At 37.7% G+C, this 20,873-nt stretch overlaps 3 protein-coding genes across 3 annotated transcripts; all 3 read left to right on the plus strand.

The window, feature by feature from the left end:
- Positions 1–4,624: 4,624 nt before the first annotated feature.
- Positions 4,625–5,352, plus strand: LOC107431143 (putative disease resistance protein RGA4). Its single transcript, XM_060817833.1, has 3 exons — positions 4,625–4,990; positions 5,047–5,110; positions 5,210–5,352. The coding sequence occupies exons 1-3, from the start codon at positions 4,625–4,627 to the stop codon at positions 5,350–5,352; spliced, it is 573 nt and encodes a 190-aa protein (XP_060673816.1).
- A 112-nt stretch (positions 5,353–5,464) lies between these two features.
- On the plus strand, positions 5,465–6,259 carry LOC132803966 (putative disease resistance protein RGA3). Its single transcript, XM_060817834.1, has one exon. It carries the CDS (start codon positions 5,465–5,467, stop codon positions 6,257–6,259), a length of 795 nt encoding a protein of 264 aa, XP_060673817.1.
- Positions 6,260–7,165: 906 nt separating this feature from the next.
- LOC132803967 (putative disease resistance protein RGA4) lies at positions 7,166–10,177 on the plus strand. Its single transcript, XM_060817835.1, has 2 exons — positions 7,166–8,297; positions 10,002–10,177. Exons 1-2 carry the CDS (start codon positions 7,166–7,168, stop codon positions 10,175–10,177), a joined length of 1,308 nt encoding a protein of 435 aa, XP_060673818.1.
- Positions 10,178–20,873: the final 10,696 nt, after the last annotated feature.

Raw genomic sequence — 20,873 nt, forward strand, 5'->3', positions numbered from 1 at the left:
GCAGATAACATTTTACTATTTTTGTTTATACAATAGCGATGTCGCTTTCTTATTTTTGACCAAGAAAAAAATATAATAGTGTGTGTTGTTTAATCCTAATAGTCCAGGCATAGTGTCACAGTCCCATTTTTTTGGGTGCGTAACGTGGGTCATGCGGTGCTTACTAGCCCCTCGTGGGTAGTAAGCTAACCATTTTTGTTCCATGCAAGCAAATAACATACACGATATTAGTATTGTGCAAGCATCAACCAAGCAATAAAACAAAAAATAAAAATCGTTAGTAAGCGGGGCAAGCAAACAAGGCAACAACACAATTGAAGAAAATGCATTCATTTTATTGGGTGTCGATGGAGAGAACAGCAAAGAGGTTTACAAGCATACTATTAAAAGTTCTCAGCTATGCTAATGGTCTAACCTAATAACTCGTCAACTAGCCACCCTTTCTAAAAAGCTTATTTAGCCATTTTCATCTTGGCAGGACTATACATCAAAATATGCAAGGAGTCATAATGACACTGTTCCTTATAATGCAAAGTATAAAATTCAAGCAAGTGATTATAGGCTTTACTAATGATCCTGGGTAAACTTAGCTTGGTGGTTACAGCCAAAATACAAAGATGCATGTGACTTTCACACATAGCATGTGATTACTTTATTGGGTTCATTACATTTGCCAGTTGTATTAACAATGGAGTACAAGTAACAAGTTATTTTGCTAAGAATTAGTCTCTATCATTTGCATTTTTCTTCTGTTGCTATACTATGCATATCTCACCTTGTTTTTGACATAGAAAGTGGCAAGTAGGGCTTGTCTTTCTAATGTCTTCTTGCTTTTTTAGCATTTGACATTTTATCCTTTTTCCCTTTTCAATTGCAAGCTGGAGATGCTTTTGTTCATATAGTTGTATCATAATTTCATCAATGACGTTGAGACTAAATAAAATTAGCCTTTTCAAGCTTGCCTGCTTTGCTGTTATAGTTTCTTGACAATATTCAAAGAAAGAAGCAGCCATTAGTTATGATGGAGAAGCATAGACACCACAAGAGAGCATTTGACAGCATGATAGATCTGTATATGCTCGCTATTATTGATTCATTTATGTGAATCTTAATGTGGTGGTGTTGTATTATCACAGAATGATTGTTAAGGATAAGAGATAAAGATTTGTTGGGTTTAAGAGGAAGAAGGCTGCTGGGATTGCCAGGTCGCTACCTCTCTCTGCTGTGTGTGTTCCCCTCTCTCTCTCTCTCTCTCTTTCTTTCTTTCCCTCTCCATTTCTCTTTTCTCTTTCCCTGTTACTTTTCCTTCTTGACTTGTTCTCTTTTGTTTTTCTTTCTTTGGTCTCTCTGGTTGTCTTTTTACCTCTCTTGCTTCCTCTCTCTAATTCTTTTTTCAAATTTTCTTTGTCTTTTTTCACTCCTGCTGTCTCTATTTAGTTTTCGTCTCCACTTTTTTATACTGTTTATTTTTCCATTTTCTTCTTTTTACATTTCTTTTCTACTTTCTCAAATTAATTTTTCTATGCACTTTCTAGTTGTTGGTCTTATTGACCTTCTTGTTATGTGTTAAAATGGTTTGTTCCATGGACTATAAATTTTATATTTTGTGGAATTCCATTTTATGCCCTTGAAATTAAAACACTAAAGAAATGAAAAAAAGAAAAAAGAAACAAAAAGGCTATACTATTTTGAACTACAACTTTTCCTTGGTAAACAATTTTTCTTGGTAAACGAAAAAAGAGCAAACGATTTTTTTTTTTTCCAAAACAAAAAAAGAAAAGAAAATGATGTTCATAATTTTATACATTTTATTATTTTTTTAAATGTACATTTTATTATTCTTTTTTTTTTTTCAAAAAAATTACTTTTTATTTGGATAAATACTTTAACGAAAATAAAGGCAGCTGTCTTCTTTTTGTAATATGGAAAAGAAAATATAGATATAGAAAAAAAAAACAAATTAATTATTATATATAGAAAAACAGAACTAAAATATATTAAAAACTATTGCTAAATTTTAAAAACAAGAATCTTATTGCTAGAACAATAATTACAAGAATGTTGATAGATATCAAAATGGTTATTTATTTATTTATTTTTATCAAAAAGCGAATGTTTCTTACGATTTATTTTTATTTTTTTAAAGACGATACAATTTTTTTTTAAAGAAAAGTTTTTACATTTTCCAAAAGTATATCATAAATTTTAAAATTAAATTTACCTTGAAATAATTAACTTTTTAGAATTTAATTTATTGAATAAGAAATTGAAAACAAATTAAGCAAACTATAACTTTAATTTTGAACTTTTAAATTTTCAAAGTTTTTTTTTTTCATGCAAACTGAACTACTGCTACTGGGGGAAAAAAAAAATTACTACTGAAATAAAAACACAAGGGCATGAATTGGAATTTTATAAAATTTAATATTAGTAGTTAGTGGAGCTAATTATTTTACTCTATGACAATAAAGTCAAAGGAGGGCAATTAGAATTTTGCAACTAGAAAAAATAATGAGACAAATTAGAAATAGTGTAACAGAGAAAGTGTGGAGAGATATGAGAGTAGAAAGAAAGTAAAGGGAGGAAAATTAAGCGAAGTAGAGAAAGACAAATAGAAGAAAGTGAGAAAGAGAAATTAAGGAGAGAAAGTGGCAGGGAGTAAATGTAGGCGGGGAGATTGAAGTGGAAGAAAGTAAATAGGATTAGGGAGGAGGGAGGTTGGTAGTGATGAGAAAGTAGAGGAGTGAATGTTGGAGACTGGGAGGAGCAGGAAAAATAGAGAGGAAAAATGGGGATAGGGAGATAGAGTAGAGAAGCTAGAGAAGGATTTTTTTTTTTCTTTTTTTGTGGGATGAAGAGATAATGTAATATTTTTTATATATCTTTGATGATAAATTTTATTTCAGTACCAAGTTATTTGATTTTCATTTTTAGTTTATATCTTAAACTCTTCACTATCTATAAGTACAATCTTTTTTCAAACCAAAACAAAAAATGAAAAAAAGTTAGCTCTTTATAAAATGTAATGTGTAAAATTCTAGTAGTTCATGCTAAGAAGTTACAAATTATTTTTAAGTAGGAGAGTAATAACTTACCAAAAAGTTACCCTTTTGTTTAATTATTGGTGAGTAGTTTTTCTACTCACCCTCAATCTATATCTTAAACCTTTCACTACTTACAAATACAATTTTTCTCCAAACAAAAACAAAAAATGGAAAAAAGATATCTCTTTGTGAAATATAATATAGTATATGATAAAATTCTAGTAGTTCAGCGTAAGAAATTACAAAGAGAATTAACTTACTAGAAAGTTACCATTTTGTTTAATTATTTGTGAGTGGTTTTTTTTACAAGAGCAAATTTGACTTCCAATCCTATATATTGAAAACTGAGCAATTAGTTAAAATAGTATTCAAACTTAAAATATGTAAAAATAGTATTCAAGCTATATATTGAAGTAGAATTGGCTTTTTGCATAGTGTTGAAAACCAAAAGCAAAATGCAAAAACAACCTACATTCAAATTTGATAAACTTTCAAATCTTCTACACAATAATTTTGAACAACTTGTAGATACATTCCACAATAATAAAGTTTTAAGAAAAATAAAAATTAATTTTTCCTTTATTAATACTACTTGGAATCAATAAAATCCTACAATAAAGAAATATGCTACAAGTTAAATCTAGCAGCATTGGCATTGGTAAAGTAATGACCAAAAATTTGCATCATCTTCTTTTTGTGCTATTTGGTCTTGGTATGTTCCTCCCTATCTTCTTTGTTATATGTTGACTGCTCCTTTGATTTTCAATAAAACCTCATCTTTTTTATTCCAAAAAAGAGCGGGAAAAAAAAGGGGGTAAAACATAGTAGGAAGTCTCGTGTTATCAACTTAAACTTATAGGAATCCCTTATGATATTCGTAAAAGATTTTATAGATTTTTCATTGATATGACATGATTAAATTCTCGCAAAGGATGTGGAATTGGTGTGTGAGTAAATTCACTATATATTTAGGTAGGAACTTCCCTAATTTTGTGGTAATTAAGTGTTGACGTGTACTGGGACTTTCAAAAGTATGGCAAAAAAGGGAGATTAAGCTGAAAAAGGTTTGATAAAAAAATTGTATTCTGTTAGAACCAATAAACAATTAGCAACATACTAGAAAAGAAAAGGATTTTAATTTCCTTCATTGCCAATTTTTTACACAATTATTTTGAACTCCTAACGATACTGTAAAGCAATAAAACCAAAATGAAAGAGTCATTGTCTTTTGTCGGTGCCACTTTAAAATATTCGAACAGTAAGAGAATATCCTATGCGGTAATTTAATATTGTTAACATGCAAGTTATGTCTATGTGCTGCTTCAGATTGAAAGTTCCTGGAGCTTTCTTGGCATTGACATTTTCTGTGCCTAACAATCCTCGTCAAAGACGCTCATATCTTAAGCCATTTGATTGATATGAACTAGCAAGCTTAATACATTATTTCTCAACTTAATTTTTTTCCTTCGAATTCATTTGCTATTGTGACAATGGAGGAAGCTTTATTTAGTGTCCTGCTTGAGAATCTGAACTCGTTGATCTAGAAAGAGTTTGGATTGCTTTGGGCCATCAACGAAGAGATGGAGAACCTATCTAGCATCCTCTCAACCATTTGCGCTGTGCTTCAACATGCTGAGGAGAGGCAGACACGGGACAGGGCAATCAAGAATTGGCTGCAAAAAATTAAAGATGTTGCAGATGAGTTAGATGACATTATGTATGAGTGTTCAATGGAGGCATCCCAACTGGAGTACAAAGGGCAGAGGTTTGGATCAACCCAAAAGGTAACAGCTTCATTTTTATCCTGCTTGAACCCCAAAAACTTGCTGTCACGCTATAGAATTGTGAAAAAGATGAAAGATGTTTCAGATAAACTGGATAAAATTTCAAAAGAGCGTACAAATTTTCACTTGCGTGAGGTTGTTGAAGATCGAAGACATGTCCAAGTAAGTAATAAACCAGAAACTGACTCCTTTGTTAATAAGAAACATGTGTGTGGAAGATAGTGGAGTTCTCGGTAGATAATTCAAGAAATTCCAATGATCTCTTAATCTATCCTACTGTGGGTATTGTGGGCATGGGATAAACTACCCTTGCTAAACTAGTTTTCAACAATGTAAGGGTTAATGAGCATTTTGAGACTAAACTATGGATATGTGTTTCAGAGGACTTTGATGTGAAGAGATTGATAAAAGCTATAATAGAATCTACCACTGAAAAAAGTTTGCGAAGCTTTGGACATGGATCCTCTAAAGAGACGCCTCCAAAACATTTTGGAAAGGAAGAAGTTTTTCCTTGCTTTGGATGATGTGTGGAATTAACATCAAGACCACTGGGAAAGTTTGAGAAATGTACTTGCTTGTGGATTAAATGGTTCTTCGATATTGGTTACAAATTGTCTCAAAAACGTTGCAAGAATTATGGGAACAATACCAATGCATGAGTTGTTTGGTTTACCAGAAGATGATTATTGGTCAGTGTTTAAGCATCGTGCATTTGGTAACAAAAGTGAAGAGAGACCAAGTCTTGTAAAAATTGGGAAGGAGATTTTCAGGAAGTGCAAGGGAAATCCGCTAGCAGCAAAGACTTTAGGAAGCTTATTGCGGTCCAAAAGTGAGGAAAAGAAGTGGGTTTCCGTTAAGGAAAGTGAACTTTGGAACCTTCCACAAGGTGAAAGTTCCATCCTGCCAGCTTTGAAATTGAGCTACCTTCATCTGTCAATTAAATTACGACGATGTTTTGCATTTTGTGCCATGTTTCCAAAGGATTATCGAATAGTTAAGGAAACATTAATTCATCTGTGGATAGCTAATGACCTTATATCTTCCAAAGGAAATATGGAGGTGGAAGAGATTGGGAATAAGATATGCAAGGAATTATATTCGCGATCATTCTTTCAAGATGCTATCGACGAAGGATTGGGTTGTTTCAAGATGCATGATCTAGTACATGATTTGGCTCAAAGTATCATGGAGGATGAATGTCATGTTATAGAGAATTATCGCCCAGTTAATTTGTCAGAAAGCGTTTGTCACTTAATGTGGAGTTACTCTGACCCACCATTTGACATGGTTTTTGCTTTATGCAAAGCGGAATCCTTGCGTACTTTAATGTTGTTGAGTTCTGTCAAAAAGATTAAACCGCACAAGTTTCTTCATGGCTTGGATGTTCATTCTTTAAGAGCTTTTGTTGCTGTTGGTGTTGTAGTTCTCTGACCACTTTAAAGAAGAAATATGGGAAAAAAAATAAAAAGAATTCTATTACTCTTTCGGAAATAGAATAGAAAACACAAACTTTTCTCTTTCGGATTCTCACGTGGAATCTCTCTCTATTTACTATCAAACTCTCTCTTGGAGTTTCAATTCTTCTCTCAAGCTCTCTCTGGAGACTTAAACACTCTCTCTTTTGAAGTTTATTCTTAATATTCCTCACTTGGGATGATATTGAGCTTGCTCGACTTGGCTTTGGAGATGCAACAGGATGGAGCCTATATATAGGCTCACAAATTAGGTGCATGTCCTCCATTTTCAACATCTTCTGACGTTCGGCACCTGCCTTCTGACATTGCCCACAATTGTTGAGCAAGTTGGAGTTCGGTGTTAAATGCGGCAATGACCATAGTCAAAAATGGTGAGCTACTGGTTTCACACTGTCGGTGTAGTGTGGTGCGGCTAGACTTCACAGTTGGATGGTTTGAGTTGACAAGCACAGAGTTATCATTTTTATCTACTCTAATCGTTAGTTCGAAACATTTAAGGTATTTGAACCTTTTGGAAACTAAGATCGGATTCCTTCCTGAGTCAAATTGTCCCTTGCAAAGCTTACAGACTTTGGATGTAAACGGTTGTCTTGGACTTGCGAAGCTACCCAAGCATATGAGTCGCATAAGGAGTCTTTGTCATCTTTATATTGATGGTTGTCGTTCGTTAAATCACATGCCTCCTAACATTGGGAAGCTAAGTTGCTTAAGAAGTTTATGCAAATTCGTTGTGAATAGGAGAAGAGGATGTGGTATAGATGAATTAGGAAGCTTATTTAGACTTGGAGGTAGTCTAAGAATCGAAGAGCTTGAGAAAGTAAAGAGTTCAACGGAAGGCAAAAAAGCCAATTTAGCTTGAAAAATGAATCTCAAAAGGCTAACTTTAGAGTGGGGCTTAAATGATTCCACAGAGCCTTATAAGGAGAAGATGGCTCAAGTGTTGGAAGCCCTTGAACCTCCCCCAGGTTTAGAACTTTTGAGAATTGATGATTTTAGAGGTATGCTTTTCCCTCGTTGGTTTAGTAATAATGATGCAATATTTCAAAATTTGGACAGCATTGAATTCTTTGATTGCAAAAACTGTTCAGAACTGCCTACAGGCATGGGGAAACTTACATCTCTGACATATCATGGAATGTATAGAATGGATTGTCTACGGTATGTAGATAATGAATCTAAATCCTTTGGTACTGGAGAGCTAGAGGGAGCTGGTTACTTGCAATTGCAAAAGTTGCGCATTTCTTGTTTACCAAGCTTAGAAAGGTTGTCGAGATCAAGAATGGAAAGAAGGGACATTTTTCCACGCTTGTCTTCTTTGAACATTGAAGGATGCCCTAAATTGACCTCCTTACATTGTCTTCAGTCAATCCGGGAGTTAAGTACAAAAGGATGCAGTGAGACAGTGATAGAATCAGTTTCAAATCTCCATACTCTAACATCACTTGAAATATGGAATAATGATGATTTGGCTTCCTTTCCCGATGGGTTCCTACATAATCTCACCGCCGTCAAATCACTTAAGATTTCAGGATTCACAAAGCTTCAATATTTGCAATCTGACATGCTTGTTGGCCGAACCGCTTTGGAAAAATTATCTATCTCTTCTTGCTATACGCTTGAGTGCTTTTCTACGGGAATATTTCAAGGCTTAATTAGCCTTAAAGAGATACGCATTGAGAACTGTAGAAAGTTGAAAAGTTTGTCAGATAGTTTTGGAGACCTTTCTGCCCTTAAATCAATGGAAATGAGACTTTGTGAAGAGTTGGAGACTTTCCCAAATGGTCTTAACAATCTTTCTTCCCTCCAACATCTGATCCTGAAAGGTTCTTGGATGGCAGCTTTGCCTGAGAACTTACAGCATCTCCCTGCTCTCAAACATATGCTAATTTCTGGGTTTCCATATCTTGAAAAGTTGCCCGACTGGCTTGGAGACTCGACATCTCTTTCTTCGTTATATATTATGTTTTGTCCCAACTTGGAATATCTACCCACAAGTATCCAATGCCTAACCAACTTACAAAGCTTTGATATTACAAATTGCCTTAAATTAGTGGAACGATGTAAAAAGGGAATCGGAGAAGACTGGCACAAGATAGCCCATGTTCCACGTATCGACGTACGTTGAAACGTGGCTTACTAGCTAGCAACCAACCCACATATAACAAGACACTGCAAAATGTTAGTTCAAATGTAAGAGTTATTTAAATAAAAGTACCTACATGGTTTTCTTTCTCATTAATTTATTTGATTTTTTTATTTTTTATTTTTCTCTCAAGTACTGGAATATCATTTAGATTTGATTGTTTTAGTGAGTGGGCATGAATGTATTTTTTGGTTAAGTGATAAAATAAGACCCAGTAGTTATTGGATTAACATGTACACACCATACAAAAGCGGAGATGGGTAATACAATTTGTGGAAGGAATAGGCAACACTTGGCAGAAGTAGTTGAGTACTGGATATTTGAATAGCTTACATGGCTCATACAGATTTAAAGAGGGACAATATATAAGTTTGTATTTCCAAAAATCTAGTTAACCGACATTATCATGTGGCTAACATTTACTATTCTAGAATCATCCATTTTCTATTTTTTGCCACTAGTTTTAACTTAATGACCAACTAGCACCAGATTATTCAACAAACTTAGTCTCCTATAATTTCCTCGAAATATCTAGATGTTTTTAGCCGATGCTCACCATTAATCTTACCAATATGCAATAGCTATAAAGCATTTTAACAATATATCAAACCATGGCTATAGAACATTTTAACAATAAAAATCTAAAGATTAATGGAAGGCATTTTTTTTTTTTCTGATTGTACTTCTGCTATGGATGTCAGTTGTGCTATTTTTAAAGGTTTAGCATTAAGAAACAACATGCATTGAGTAGATGTAGGCGATGGAAAGGATTTTGGGAACAATGAGTGGCACTATTGTCAAATAGAAACTATAAGGACCGCATTTTGGAGAATTTAACAGTTATTTTTTCCATTTGATTTATGTCATCGGGGAAATAAAATAGTGGATATCTCAATCGCCGTAACTCTGGTCCAAACTATGAGTAGCCACCTGTTACTTTAGCAGCCCCTGTAAGATTCTCTAATGAAATGTTCCATTTCATACTAATTACCACGAATGATAATGTTTAGAAACCTGTTTATAGCAAGAGTATCTGCGGGAAAACTAATAATACAGCTCCTCATGCCTACTGGTTGTCTTGAATCCTCGTTTTAGAAGTCTGAGGATGTGGTGCTTCCATGGTCGGTGATGAAGTTAACGAAGTGGTTCAGAAATTTCAGGTTTGGTTTTCCAGTTCCTGAGCATAAATTTAGCAGTGCTGGATCAGGCATAAGGAATAAAGTCAGCAGAAATTTCATGATATGGAGTTGTATTGTAAGTGCTTTTTAGCATTTGTATTAAGTTATATGCTTATCATTTCCTTAGTTCTTCTAGCCTGAAAGTATCAAGACTATAAGACGTGTCTACAATTAATTAGACATATTTACTATTTGTGGTTTCACCTTCTCTTTTTATTAAAAATTAAAAAAACCTGCAAATAGAATTTTTTTTTTTTTGTGTGGAGACTGATGTGTAAAGTTTATATGTACGTAATCTTGTTTCTAGAGTTTTGCATTATGTTTTTGTGAATTAGTTGGAGCACCATTATTTTTTAACTTTATCTGTTGGAATTCAGTTTGCTATTATGACAGTACGGTTAAAGATGTATTTATTGCTGTACTTGAGAATCTCAACTCCTTGATCCAAAAAGAGTTTGGATTGCTTTTGTGTGTCAACAGGGAGATGAAGAATCTCTCAAGCATCATCTCAGCAATCTTTGTTGCGCCTGAAGAGGCAGAGGAGAGGCAATGAAGAGAAAAGGCAATCAAGAATTGGCTTCAAAAGCTTAAAGATGTTGCAGTTGAGGTGCATGATAGTTTAGATGAATGTTTAATAGACGCATCATTGGTAGTGTATAAAAGGCAGAAGTCTAGTTCAACACAAAAGTTGAATCCAATAAATATTGTATAATCTTTGTATGGCTGTAGATTGGATGAAATTGCAGAAAAGGATATTCAGTTTCGTTGCATGTTTCCCCAACGGTCATAACAATCTTTCTTCCCTCTAATATCTGAGCCTATCAGGCTACAACGATCCAGATGAAGGTGATAGTTTGCAAAATCTCACTGTTCCTCCCACAACTTTGCCTGAGGCCTTACAGCATCTTCCTTCCCTCTGACATATGAATATATATCAGTTTCCAAAACTCCCATTGTTGCCTGACTGGCTTGGAGACCTGTCTTTATTCATTATCTATAAGAGATTGTCTTAAGGTGTCTCTCTACCAACAAGTATCCAAAATATTACCAATTTACAAGATTTGCAAATTTCATACTTTCCCAAGTTGGCAGAGAAATGTGAAAGGAAAACAGGAAAAGATTGGCATAAAATTGTCCCCACCCTACATATACGCCTTTAATCTCCGAGCAACTGACCGACATAAGAAGATCTTGCAAATTGTTGCCTTAATTCTTCTCATATACATACATACATATATATATATATATATATATATATAATGAATCAATGCAGAAATTGTAGTTAGATATATCGAGTCCTCTGTATCATCATCTTCACCATTTTCGCTATGGTGATTATCACTAGTTGTGATGACTATTTTTCTTGAGATTGTAATGATTGGCAATAGCACTTAAAGAGATGATATAAAACATGTATCTTGGAGAAGTATACCCACTTACTGGTTTATACTGACTCATTTCATTTTAAACGTAATGTCATCAGGAAAGGGGAGACGAAATATTGGATATGTCTGTTAGAATAACTCTGGCTTCAGAGTATGAGCTTCCACCGGCTACTTCAGCACTTCCTAACATTCTCTAATGGAAATTTCCATTTCATATTTACAATTGCGTCGTTGCTAACCTGTTTTGTACTAGTATCTGTAGGAAACCTATAGTAAAGCTCCCACTGGGGCTGATTTAGCATTTCACAAGACATAGGATGTGGTTAGCAATATGCTTGCTAGGGGCTTTATCTTAGGCAAAGATACAGTCAACAAGGCAAACAACTTTGATAACAAGCACCAGTTTTCTTCAACAGCCTCATTCAAAGTTGCTTCCTTTTACCATTGAGGGAAAAAAAAAAAAAAAAAAGGTGTTGGTACTTTCATGGTTAGTGACAAATTTGGAGGCTGATTAACTAAGAAAAACATCTGGAGGCTGCTTTGTTAGCGTGGTTCAAGGTCATTTGGCATACTGAAACAATATTTTTTGAGGACTTATGTAACACCCCGTCCCAAATCGCACCGGAATCCGTGCACGTTGACCGAGGTTGACCATTGACCGTTGACCGAAGGGGGTCAAAAGTTGACTTTTTGACTCGGTGAGAATTTTGAGTTGACTAGGGTACCGTGGCGAAGTGCACGATGCCACGAGTTCGTAGACTGGTAGCACGTCGAAAACGGAGCTACGGTTTGAAAGTTATGGACGAAAGAAGTTGCGGTCCAAACTGTCCAAGGGGTGCCGGAGTTGACTTTTTGTTTATGGGGAATTGAGCTTTGACTCGTGCATGGTTGTGAAGTGCTCGTCGATACGAGTTCACAGACTAGCGGCACGCTCAAAACGGACATCCGGTTAAAAGGTTATGGACGTTTGAAGTTTACCGGATACCGTATTATTTTAATGTTTTTGGGTCGGTGAACAGTGAAACGCCACGTGTCAGCTTCTGATTGGTCCACGTGGCATGAACAGTGTCACGCAGGGTTTTTTATTTGTTAAAACTCTCGGGGAAGAGAGAGAAAGAGAGAGAGGAGAGAGAAAGAGAGAGAGGAGAGAGAGAGAGAGTCACCGGCCGCCGATCATTTTCACGTTTTCCGGCGTAGTTACTGTACACACACCGGCCATCCAGATTGCCCACCTCATTTCCGGCAAAACCTCCAAATTTCACGGCGAACGGCCGCCGGACGCGCCCGGATCGGACGTCCGAAGTTTGGCGGCGATTTTTCCCCCTCCACCGCCGGCCACCGCGAATCGGCACTGTTCCGGCCATTTTCCGGCCATACACGCCTGACAGCCTTGATCCTCTCCTCAAGTCCGGCCTACCCACCAAAAATCACGGCCATCGGACCACCGACGCACCGGGATCGGAGCGTTTTTCGGCGAGGGGTCGGAAATCTTCAAACGGTGATTTCTCCGCCGTCCGACCTCCGTTTTGCTCACCGCCGGTCCCGTTGGGTTGCTCTCCTCACGATCTACAAGTCTGCAAAATTTCACAGCCAACGGCCACCGCACGCGCCGCCGCCGGCGACGGTTGCCGGTGACCGTGGCGGCCCGCCGGAAAATACTGTTCCGGCGAGTACCCGAAATTCTGGCCAGCTCCAGTCTGCTGTGTTCGACCTCCTGAACCTGAATCCGGCATCCGTTTCCGCCAATTTGCGACGGTTTGGGAGAATTGCGGAGCCGAAACCCGAAAAGCTTCCCGACGAATTTCAAACCCCGTCGGGTACGATCATCGAAAATTAAGACCGGATCTGTGATTTGCATCACTCGAGCTTCGATTCGGTATATAACTCGTAAATTCTAGATATCGTTTGTGTTTTGACCCCCCGGGTACCGGGTATTATTTACCCGAATAAAATATTAATTTATTTGACTGTCTGTGAATTTTGTTCTAGGAGCACCGGTGAGTCGTAGAATTGATCCCGTAGTGGATCATGGGTTAATTGCGTGCTCTAGGTGAGTGACCCACCTTCAAATTAATTTTGGGAAATTTAATTTGTGAATATAATATGTGCGTGATTTAAATATTTGGAATTTAAATTCTATGTGCCAAATAGTTATTCAATTTATTATGGAATTATTTATGAATTTATTGGATTTAAGAAAATGTGCATTTTATAAAATTATGCCATGTGAAATTATTTTATGGATTTGAGGATTTTGAAATTGGTGTGGTTTTAATGGTAAATTGGGCACGATTTGATTTGCAAATATTTCAAAGAAAATATTTGGTTATGTTGGTGATTTCAATTTTTATAAAATATGCCCATGAAATATTATGAGATTTGATTATGATATTTCGAGAAATTATTTATGCTATTGGGAAAATGTGGATATTTGAATTGATGGATTTGGGAGTTGGTGGATTTGAAAATCATGGAATTTATGGCATTGATTATAAAGAAATTGTGGAGAATTTCCCGGTTCAAGCGGATGGATTATGCCCGCTATGCTTATGAAAAATGTGAAATTTGTTTTATGATTTAAATTTATGGATTTTATGATTTTTAGATGCACCGTGCACGTACTGGTGTTCTGATTATGTGATATGATATATGTGATATGGATATTGTGCACACGGATATGATTAGCGCGCAGGTGGGTGTGAGTAGCGCGCAGGTGATATTATGAGGGTGTCCTGTGGATGCCATCGGAGAGGGTGGCCACCCCCCTTTGGCCGGGACACCAGGTTAGCAGCGGCGCTGTGGGACGCCACGCGACCGTATGCCGGTTTCTCTCTATAACCTCCTGTCTGGCAGTACCTCGGGACGCTGGGTACTCTGGCGCCACTGGTATATAGTGGGTGCATCAAATGATTTTCAGAACTGTGTTTTAAAAATAAAATGTTTGGAAACCGTATTGGAAAAATAAAATTAATTATTACTGCTTCCGGTATTTAATTATTTGATGTCTTGGTTTTCGGGGAATATGAATAAAGGGTTTTGTGAAAATGTTTTAAAAGGGGAACCTTTCCAACTGAGAGAATTGTAAGGGTTTTGAGAGAAATTATTATTTCCAAATAATTATTATTTATACTTATTACTGTGATATTATATGGTATAGTAGTAGGGTCGCTCACTGGTATAGTATTGTGGGAGGAATAAGGGGATATTTTTGAAGTGTGTTTTCAGTGCAGGTAAATTTATGGTAAGTAAATCCCTTAGGGGAGGTGCTGCCGGATTTTCCGTTGGAAGGTTCGGTGGTATTTCCTTGGGATCAGGGCTTGTCTAGGGTTCCGGGGAGAAATTCTGGACGGGTCCTGACAACTTAAATTATCCACCACTTATCAACTTAGCATCTTAGCATTTAAGTATCCACCAGTTAGCAACTTAGCATTTCTAAGAGTGGTCAGTGGATTTAATCATCATGGCTCATGCCACCCAGCAAGCTAGTCCGATGGCCTCACACCCACTTGGTAGCTTGTTACTCAATCTTTTGCCAAGGTCTTGCCAACAACCCAGTTCTCCATTCGGGCCTTGTCCATGCACATCTCGAATAGCATCCGACCCTGGAGCATGCACACCAGCATCGTGCCAACATGCCACCCAAGGTAGCAACACAAGATCGGAAGCCCACATACGAATGTCACCCGATGGCACGGTGTCGCCCCGTCCGTTCCTATTTAGCTTTCGACCTTCTTGATCGAGGTAGAACCCGAGCCCCCGCTCACTGGAACATTTGCCACAACCTTGTAACAAATGCCTACGTGTGTTCTTGGCATAGCCGATAGAAAACGGCATAGCGAATGCTACACTTAGCCTCTAGCACAGGAGTGACGCGCAATACTAGCTCGTAGCGCCTACCGGTACTGTCCTCGGGACTCCCTGTCCCTCGGAGACATAAGCCCACCTTCGTGGCACTTTATCTCTGCCCCATGGCTTGCCGTCGTCCATGGGAGGCTCGCTTAGCCCAAGCCCGAAGCCAGAGCCAGGGGCCGTGGAGAGCTAGACACGGACCACCCCCCTAAAGAGCTTATTGAGCCATTTCCTTTCTGGCAGCAACAGATATCACTTTGAGCGAGGAATCATAATGGGGTTTTCTCTAGCAAACCTTCACATCTTGGTCTGCCATTCGACATGCAGCATCCTAGTGACATTCTTAAAAGATTCCCACGGCCCAGGATCGAAGATCCCGACCTTCAAATATTTACAAAAATGCCACTAGGCCATTCCAAAGGTGCGGACCGTCACATCCTCCCCCACTTCATTATGTCGATGCCCTCATCGATGTGCCCGTTGGCTATCCTCAAGACTCCCACACTCCGAGCAACACCTTTCATCCACATAAGCTATTCAGGCTCAAACTCAAGATCCTGCATATTTCGTCCCTCTACCTTTGTAGAATCACCTCTGTGACGACCTTCGCACGCCCACTCTTGGACTTGGCCAAGGACCTCTTGCATGCATTCACCCAAACTCAAGCTTTCCTCAAAATGTGCACCTCCTTGTGCATAAATTAGTGCTTCACCCTGCACTTCCAGCTCCGTAAGCAGATAGTGTCCCCCTCGGACGAATTCTGCCTCTTGTATATCTTGCTGGCACCCTAGCCAGACTCATGTCCCCTTTGGACAAATGCTCTCTTCACTTGTTGGCATTCCTCTAGCCAACTTCATGTCCCTTCTTGGATGATGTTCTCTTCTGTCGTTGGCACCCAAGCCAACCCTTATTATCTCTCTTGGACGAATGCTTTCTTCACTTGTTGGCATCACTCTAGCCAACTTCGTGTCCCTTCTTGGACGAAGTTCTCTTCAGACAGTCGTTGCCATCCAAGCCAACGCTTATTGTCCCTCTTGGACGAATAGCTTCCCGAGCTCCAAAGTGAAGCATCCACTTGCCTTCAAGGTCCTCGCGTGGACTGAACTCTACTAAATAATCCGATGGTGACATTGACCCTCTCATCGAGCACACCTCTCAGGTGTTGCCCCTATGTCAACTGTCCCAATGGTACCCAAACTCGAGAGTTCTTCATGTGGTAGTTCTTCTCTTTTTTGAACTCCACTTCATGCTTCTTCGGCATTCTGTTGCCGTGACGAGCTAAGTTTCCCTTCTTAGCTCTTGTTCCCATGCTCAAATTTCCATCCCCACGATGGTGATGTGCTAGCAATTCTCAAGCTAGCTTTGCCTTCTCCAATGGCAAATTGATGCACAACATCCCTCAAGTGTGCATTTATTCTTGTGGCTTCCAGCACCAATCCCCTAGGCAAGTGGCATCCTCTACTCGACGAGTTACCACATTTTGAATGGAGGTCCTCTCTTCTACGACCCCTTTATTTCGGCTGTTGACACCTAGTGTCACCTTGAAGTAAGTCATTTCCTTAGTTCTTTGCCTCAATCTTGTTCTCCTTTGTATCTCGGCTCCTTCTTTTAGCCAGTTTTGTCCTCTGGCAAATTTACAATGCTCCACGCATCCAAGGTTCCTTCTTGAACCCCAATCTTGCCCTCCGGCAATGTACCACACTCAAATTTGACCCTCTTGGTCATATAAGGACATTTTATTGGTCTCCGCTGAGACTTTCCTTCATAGTCCTTTCCCTTTCCATGCTTACATACATCTTTTGGTGCTTCACTTTTGTGAGGTTCTGGGTTTCTCTGGATTCATCGTTGTCTGGCCCTTATCCCTCTACAAATGGCTTTCAAACTCCACAAGGCTACTTAATCATGGCCCTACTTTTGGCTCCCTCCAACTCTAGCCAAAAGATTTAAGGATAAGGTATCGTCCTTTATGAAATTCTCCAACCAGACTTTTGCTTCAGTGCACGCTGCCTAACTCAGATTTTGGCTTCCAAAACCACCACTTCTTTATGCCCAAGGTGTAGGGTGTCAACGCAATGAACACTCCCCCACTTATGCCATCGACGCCTAGCTTCAGTGCTCATCCAAATTCCACCCAAGCAAACATTTACTCTCTCATCGAACCGGCTCACTTATGGCTTCCTTATGGACTTGCACCAGAGTCTCATGCCCTCATGGCACTGACCACCACACCCTCAAGGCTGTTGCTTCTATTGAAGTCTTTTGCCTCCACAACCGACATTTTGTGCCCATGTGCACCAATACTTTTGAGGCTACCCAAGCTCTGTGGTCTAGTTGTACTTCCTCTAAAGCTCGTGCCTCCACGGTATTTTGACATTCGGCCTTCATGCCTTGTTGTCATCGTCGCTTGCTCTCTGCCTTTTCTTTGGCAGCCCCTTGGCCCTCTTGGCCTGATCTGCTATGTTGCTCGCATTGGTGCCTCTATGGCAACCACAATTTTGGCCCCGCTGGCCTGATCTCTTGAGTTCACGCCCACCATCATGCCTTCATGGCATGCATGACTCTTGGCCCTTTTGGCCTAATCTCTAATCCTCGCCTGTACTTGTGCCTTAATGGCATCTAAACTTTGGCCCTGATGGCCCCATTATTCAATGATGCTCAACGGGAGTTTCCCTTAGAACTTACACCCTCGCACCCACTCGTCTCGACTTCTAATTCGCTTCGACAAGGTTGTCCTTTCTCTTGGACAAACATGGCCTCTGCCACCCAGCTGCACTGGCTTGTTCTTTCTTCCCCACTCTTTGTGGTTGTCAAGACTCTTGGTCAAAATGGATCTATGTTTGGTATTTTCTGTAATTCTTATGACCAATACCCCAAAAGAAACACATGGCTAACAAGCCCTCAACTACCCAAGAGAACTGCACTACTCATGGTTTGTACTCCTATAAGAGCATTGTGGCTGGAAATCTCTTGTGGCTCCTTATTTAACAATGCATGTATTCCTTTCTGAGCACCAATGCTTGTCCCATTCAAGAACTTCGCATTTGCCTCGCTGCTCGAGCATCCCAGTTAAAGTGCATTTGTATCACACACTGGCACTCGTTTGGTGAACATCCCCACATCATATTCAAGTTAGGCATGCCGCCAAAACTACCCACACACCATGCAAGAATGCCTTCCTTCACAGTAGCATCGGGGTTCTACGGATCCAAGCATCACCAACCAATACCATCCGTTCCTCGATTTGCCTGTTGCAGGACAAACTGGGATTTGATACCAACTGTCACAGTCCTACATTTTATGCAGCGAAAATAGACCGTGCGGTGCCAAGACTCTCTAGTCATGGCTAGCCTTCTCACTATCCAAGTTCATATATTGACCCATCTGATACCAATTGTACGCCCCTGAGGTTCACCGGCGAGGACTATGATTGTTTCCTGGCATCACGGCTAATAGCCTAGATGCTCACCCCATCTATTTCTTTCTCATAATCATCATGGCTCATGCCGCCCAGCAAGCTAGCCCGATGGCCTCATGCCCACTCGGTAGCTTGTTACTCAGTCTTGTGCCAAGATCTTGCCAGCAACCCAGTTCTCCATTCGGGCCTTGTCCATGCACATCTCGAATAGCATCCGACCCTGGAGCATGCACGCCAGCATCGTGCCAACATGCCACCCAAGGTAGCAACACAAGATCGGAAGCCCACAGACGAATGTCACCCGATGGCATGGTGTCGCCCCGTCCATGCCTATTCAGCTTCCGACCCTCTTGAGCGAGGCAGAACCGAGCCCCCGCTTACTGGCACATTTGCCACAACCTTGTAACAAAGGTAATTGGTCTCTCTGCTTCTCTTTTATCTTTTTTACTGCCTCTCTCTCTCTCTCTCTCTCTCTAATTCGTTTTTTCTACTTTCCTCTGTCTTTTTTACTCCTATTGGCGCTGTTTAATTTTAGTCTCCGCTTTCTTATGCTTTTTATCTTTTCATTTTCTTCTTTTTACATTTTTTTTTCTGCTTTCTCGAATTAATTTTTCTATGCACTTTCTAATTGTTAGTCTTAATGGCCTTCTTGTTATATGGTAAAATTGTTTGTTCCATGGACTACCAATTTTATATTTGTGGAATTCCATTTTATGCCCTTCAAATTAAAATTCTAAAGAAATGAGAAATAGAAAAAAGAAAGAAAAAGGCTATATACTATTTTGAACTATAACTTTTTCTTGGTATAAATAAGGCAAAAAGGCAACCATTTTTAGTTTTATTTTTTTAAAAGAAAAAAAAAGATAATGATGTTCATAATTTATACATTTTATTATTTTTTTTAAATATACGTTTCATTATTTTTTTTTCAATTTTTTTTTATTTGGATAAATACTTTAACGAAAATAAAGGCAACTGTTTCTATTTTATATGGAAAAGAAAATATAGATATAGAAAAAAAAATAAATTATTATATGTAGAAAAACATAATAAAATATGTAAAAAACTATTGCTAAATTTTAAAAACAAGAATGCTATCGCTAAAATTAAGACAATAATTACAAGAACGTTGATAGATATCTAAATTTTTTTTTTAATTTTTTTTTTATTAAAAAGAGAATGTTTCTTACAAGTTATTTTTATTTTTTTAAACGGTAAAATATTTTTGAAAGAAAAGTTTTTTACATTTACGAAAAGTTCATAAGTTTTAAAATTAAAGATAACAAATTTAACTGAAAATAATTAACTTTTTAAAATTTAATTTAAAAGAAAATTATAACTTTAATATTTAACTTTTAAACTTTCAAAGTTTGTTTTTTTTCAATTTTTTCCATGCAAACCAGACTAGTACTACTACTTGATCAAAAATAAAATAAAAAATAAAAAAATTACACTACTTAGATAAGAGCATAAGGGCATAAATTGGAATTTCATAAAATCTAAGATTAGTAGTTAGTGGAGCAAACTATTTTAGCATATGACAACAATGTCAAAGGATGGACAACTAGAGTTTTGCAACTAGAGAAATTAAAGAGAGGAATTAGAAAGAGTGTAATAGAGAAAGTGTAGAGAGAGAAGAGAGTAGAAAGAAAGTGGAGGGAGGAAATTTAAGTGAAGTAGAGAAAGAAGAATAAAGTGAGAAAGAGATATTAAGGAGAGAAAGTAGTACGGAGTAAAATATAGAGAAGATGGGGAGATTGAAGTGGAAGAAAGTAACGAGGAACAGGGAGGGAGGGGGAGGTTGGTCGTGAGAAAGTGGAGTCTCAGAATGTTGGAGATGGAGGAGAAGTAGGAAAAATAGAGAGAAAAAAATGGGGATAGGGAGATAGAGAAGAGAGGATAGGGAAGGAGGTGTTTTTATTTTGGGCAAAGAGTTAATGTAATATGTTTTATATATCTTTGATAATAAATTTCAATTCAGTACCCAGTTACTTGATTCTCACTCTCAATCTATATTTTGAATCATTCACTATTTACAAATACAATATTTTTTCAAAGAAAAACAGAAAATGGAAAAAGTTAGCTCATTATAAAATATAATGTAGCATGCGATAAAATTCTAATAGTTCATCCTAAGAAGTTACACATTATTTGTAGATAAGAGAGAAGTAACTTACTAAAAAGTTACAATTTTGTTTAATTATTTTTGAGTAATTTGTTTACTCAGTCCCAATTTATATTTTAAACTTTTCACTACCTATAAGTATAATCTGTTTCTAAATAAAAACGAAAAACGAAAAATGAAAATAGGTTAGCTTTTTTATTTAATGTAATGTAGCATGCGATAAAATTCTAGTAGTTCATCTCAAAAAATTAAAAACTATTTGTAAGTATGAGAGAAATAACTTATCAAAAGTTTTTGTTTAATTATTTGTGAGTAGTTTCTTTAGAAAGCAAATATAACTCTTAATCCCACATATTGAAGACTAAGCAATGACTAAGATTAGTATTCCAACTAAAAATATGTAAAGAAGTAGAATTGTCTTTTTTTGGTGTTGAAAACCAAAAGCAAAATGCAAAAACCAATTACCTTCAAATTT

Source organism: Ziziphus jujuba, chromosome 6 (assembly GCF_031755915.1).
Source record: "Ziziphus jujuba cultivar Dongzao chromosome 6, ASM3175591v1".
Classification (NCBI taxonomy): domain Eukaryota; kingdom Viridiplantae; phylum Streptophyta; class Magnoliopsida; order Rosales; family Rhamnaceae; genus Ziziphus; species Ziziphus jujuba.

Coding starts and splice junctions, on each gene's coding strand:
- LOC107431143 (XM_060817833.1), top strand. CDS start 4,625: ATGGAGAACCTATCTAGCATCCTCTCAACCATTTGCGCTGTGCTTCAA. Junction 4,991..5,046: donor AAGATCGAAGACATGTCCAA/GTAAGTAATAAA, acceptor TGTGTGTGGAAG/ATAGTGGAGTTCTCGGTAGA. Junction 5,111..5,209: donor CTTAATCTATCCTACTGTGG/GTATTGTGGGCA, acceptor TATGTGTTTCAG/AGGACTTTGATGTGAAGAGA.
- LOC132803966 (XM_060817834.1), top strand. CDS start 5,465: ATGGGAACAATACCAATGCATGAGTTGTTTGGTTTACCAGAAGATGAT.
- LOC132803967 (XM_060817835.1), top strand. CDS start 7,166: ATGAATCTCAAAAGGCTAACTTTAGAGTGGGGCTTAAATGATTCCACA. Junction 8,298..10,001: donor CTTGGAATATCTACCCACAA/GTATCCAATGCC, acceptor GTTGGAATTCAG/TTTGCTATTATGACAGTACG.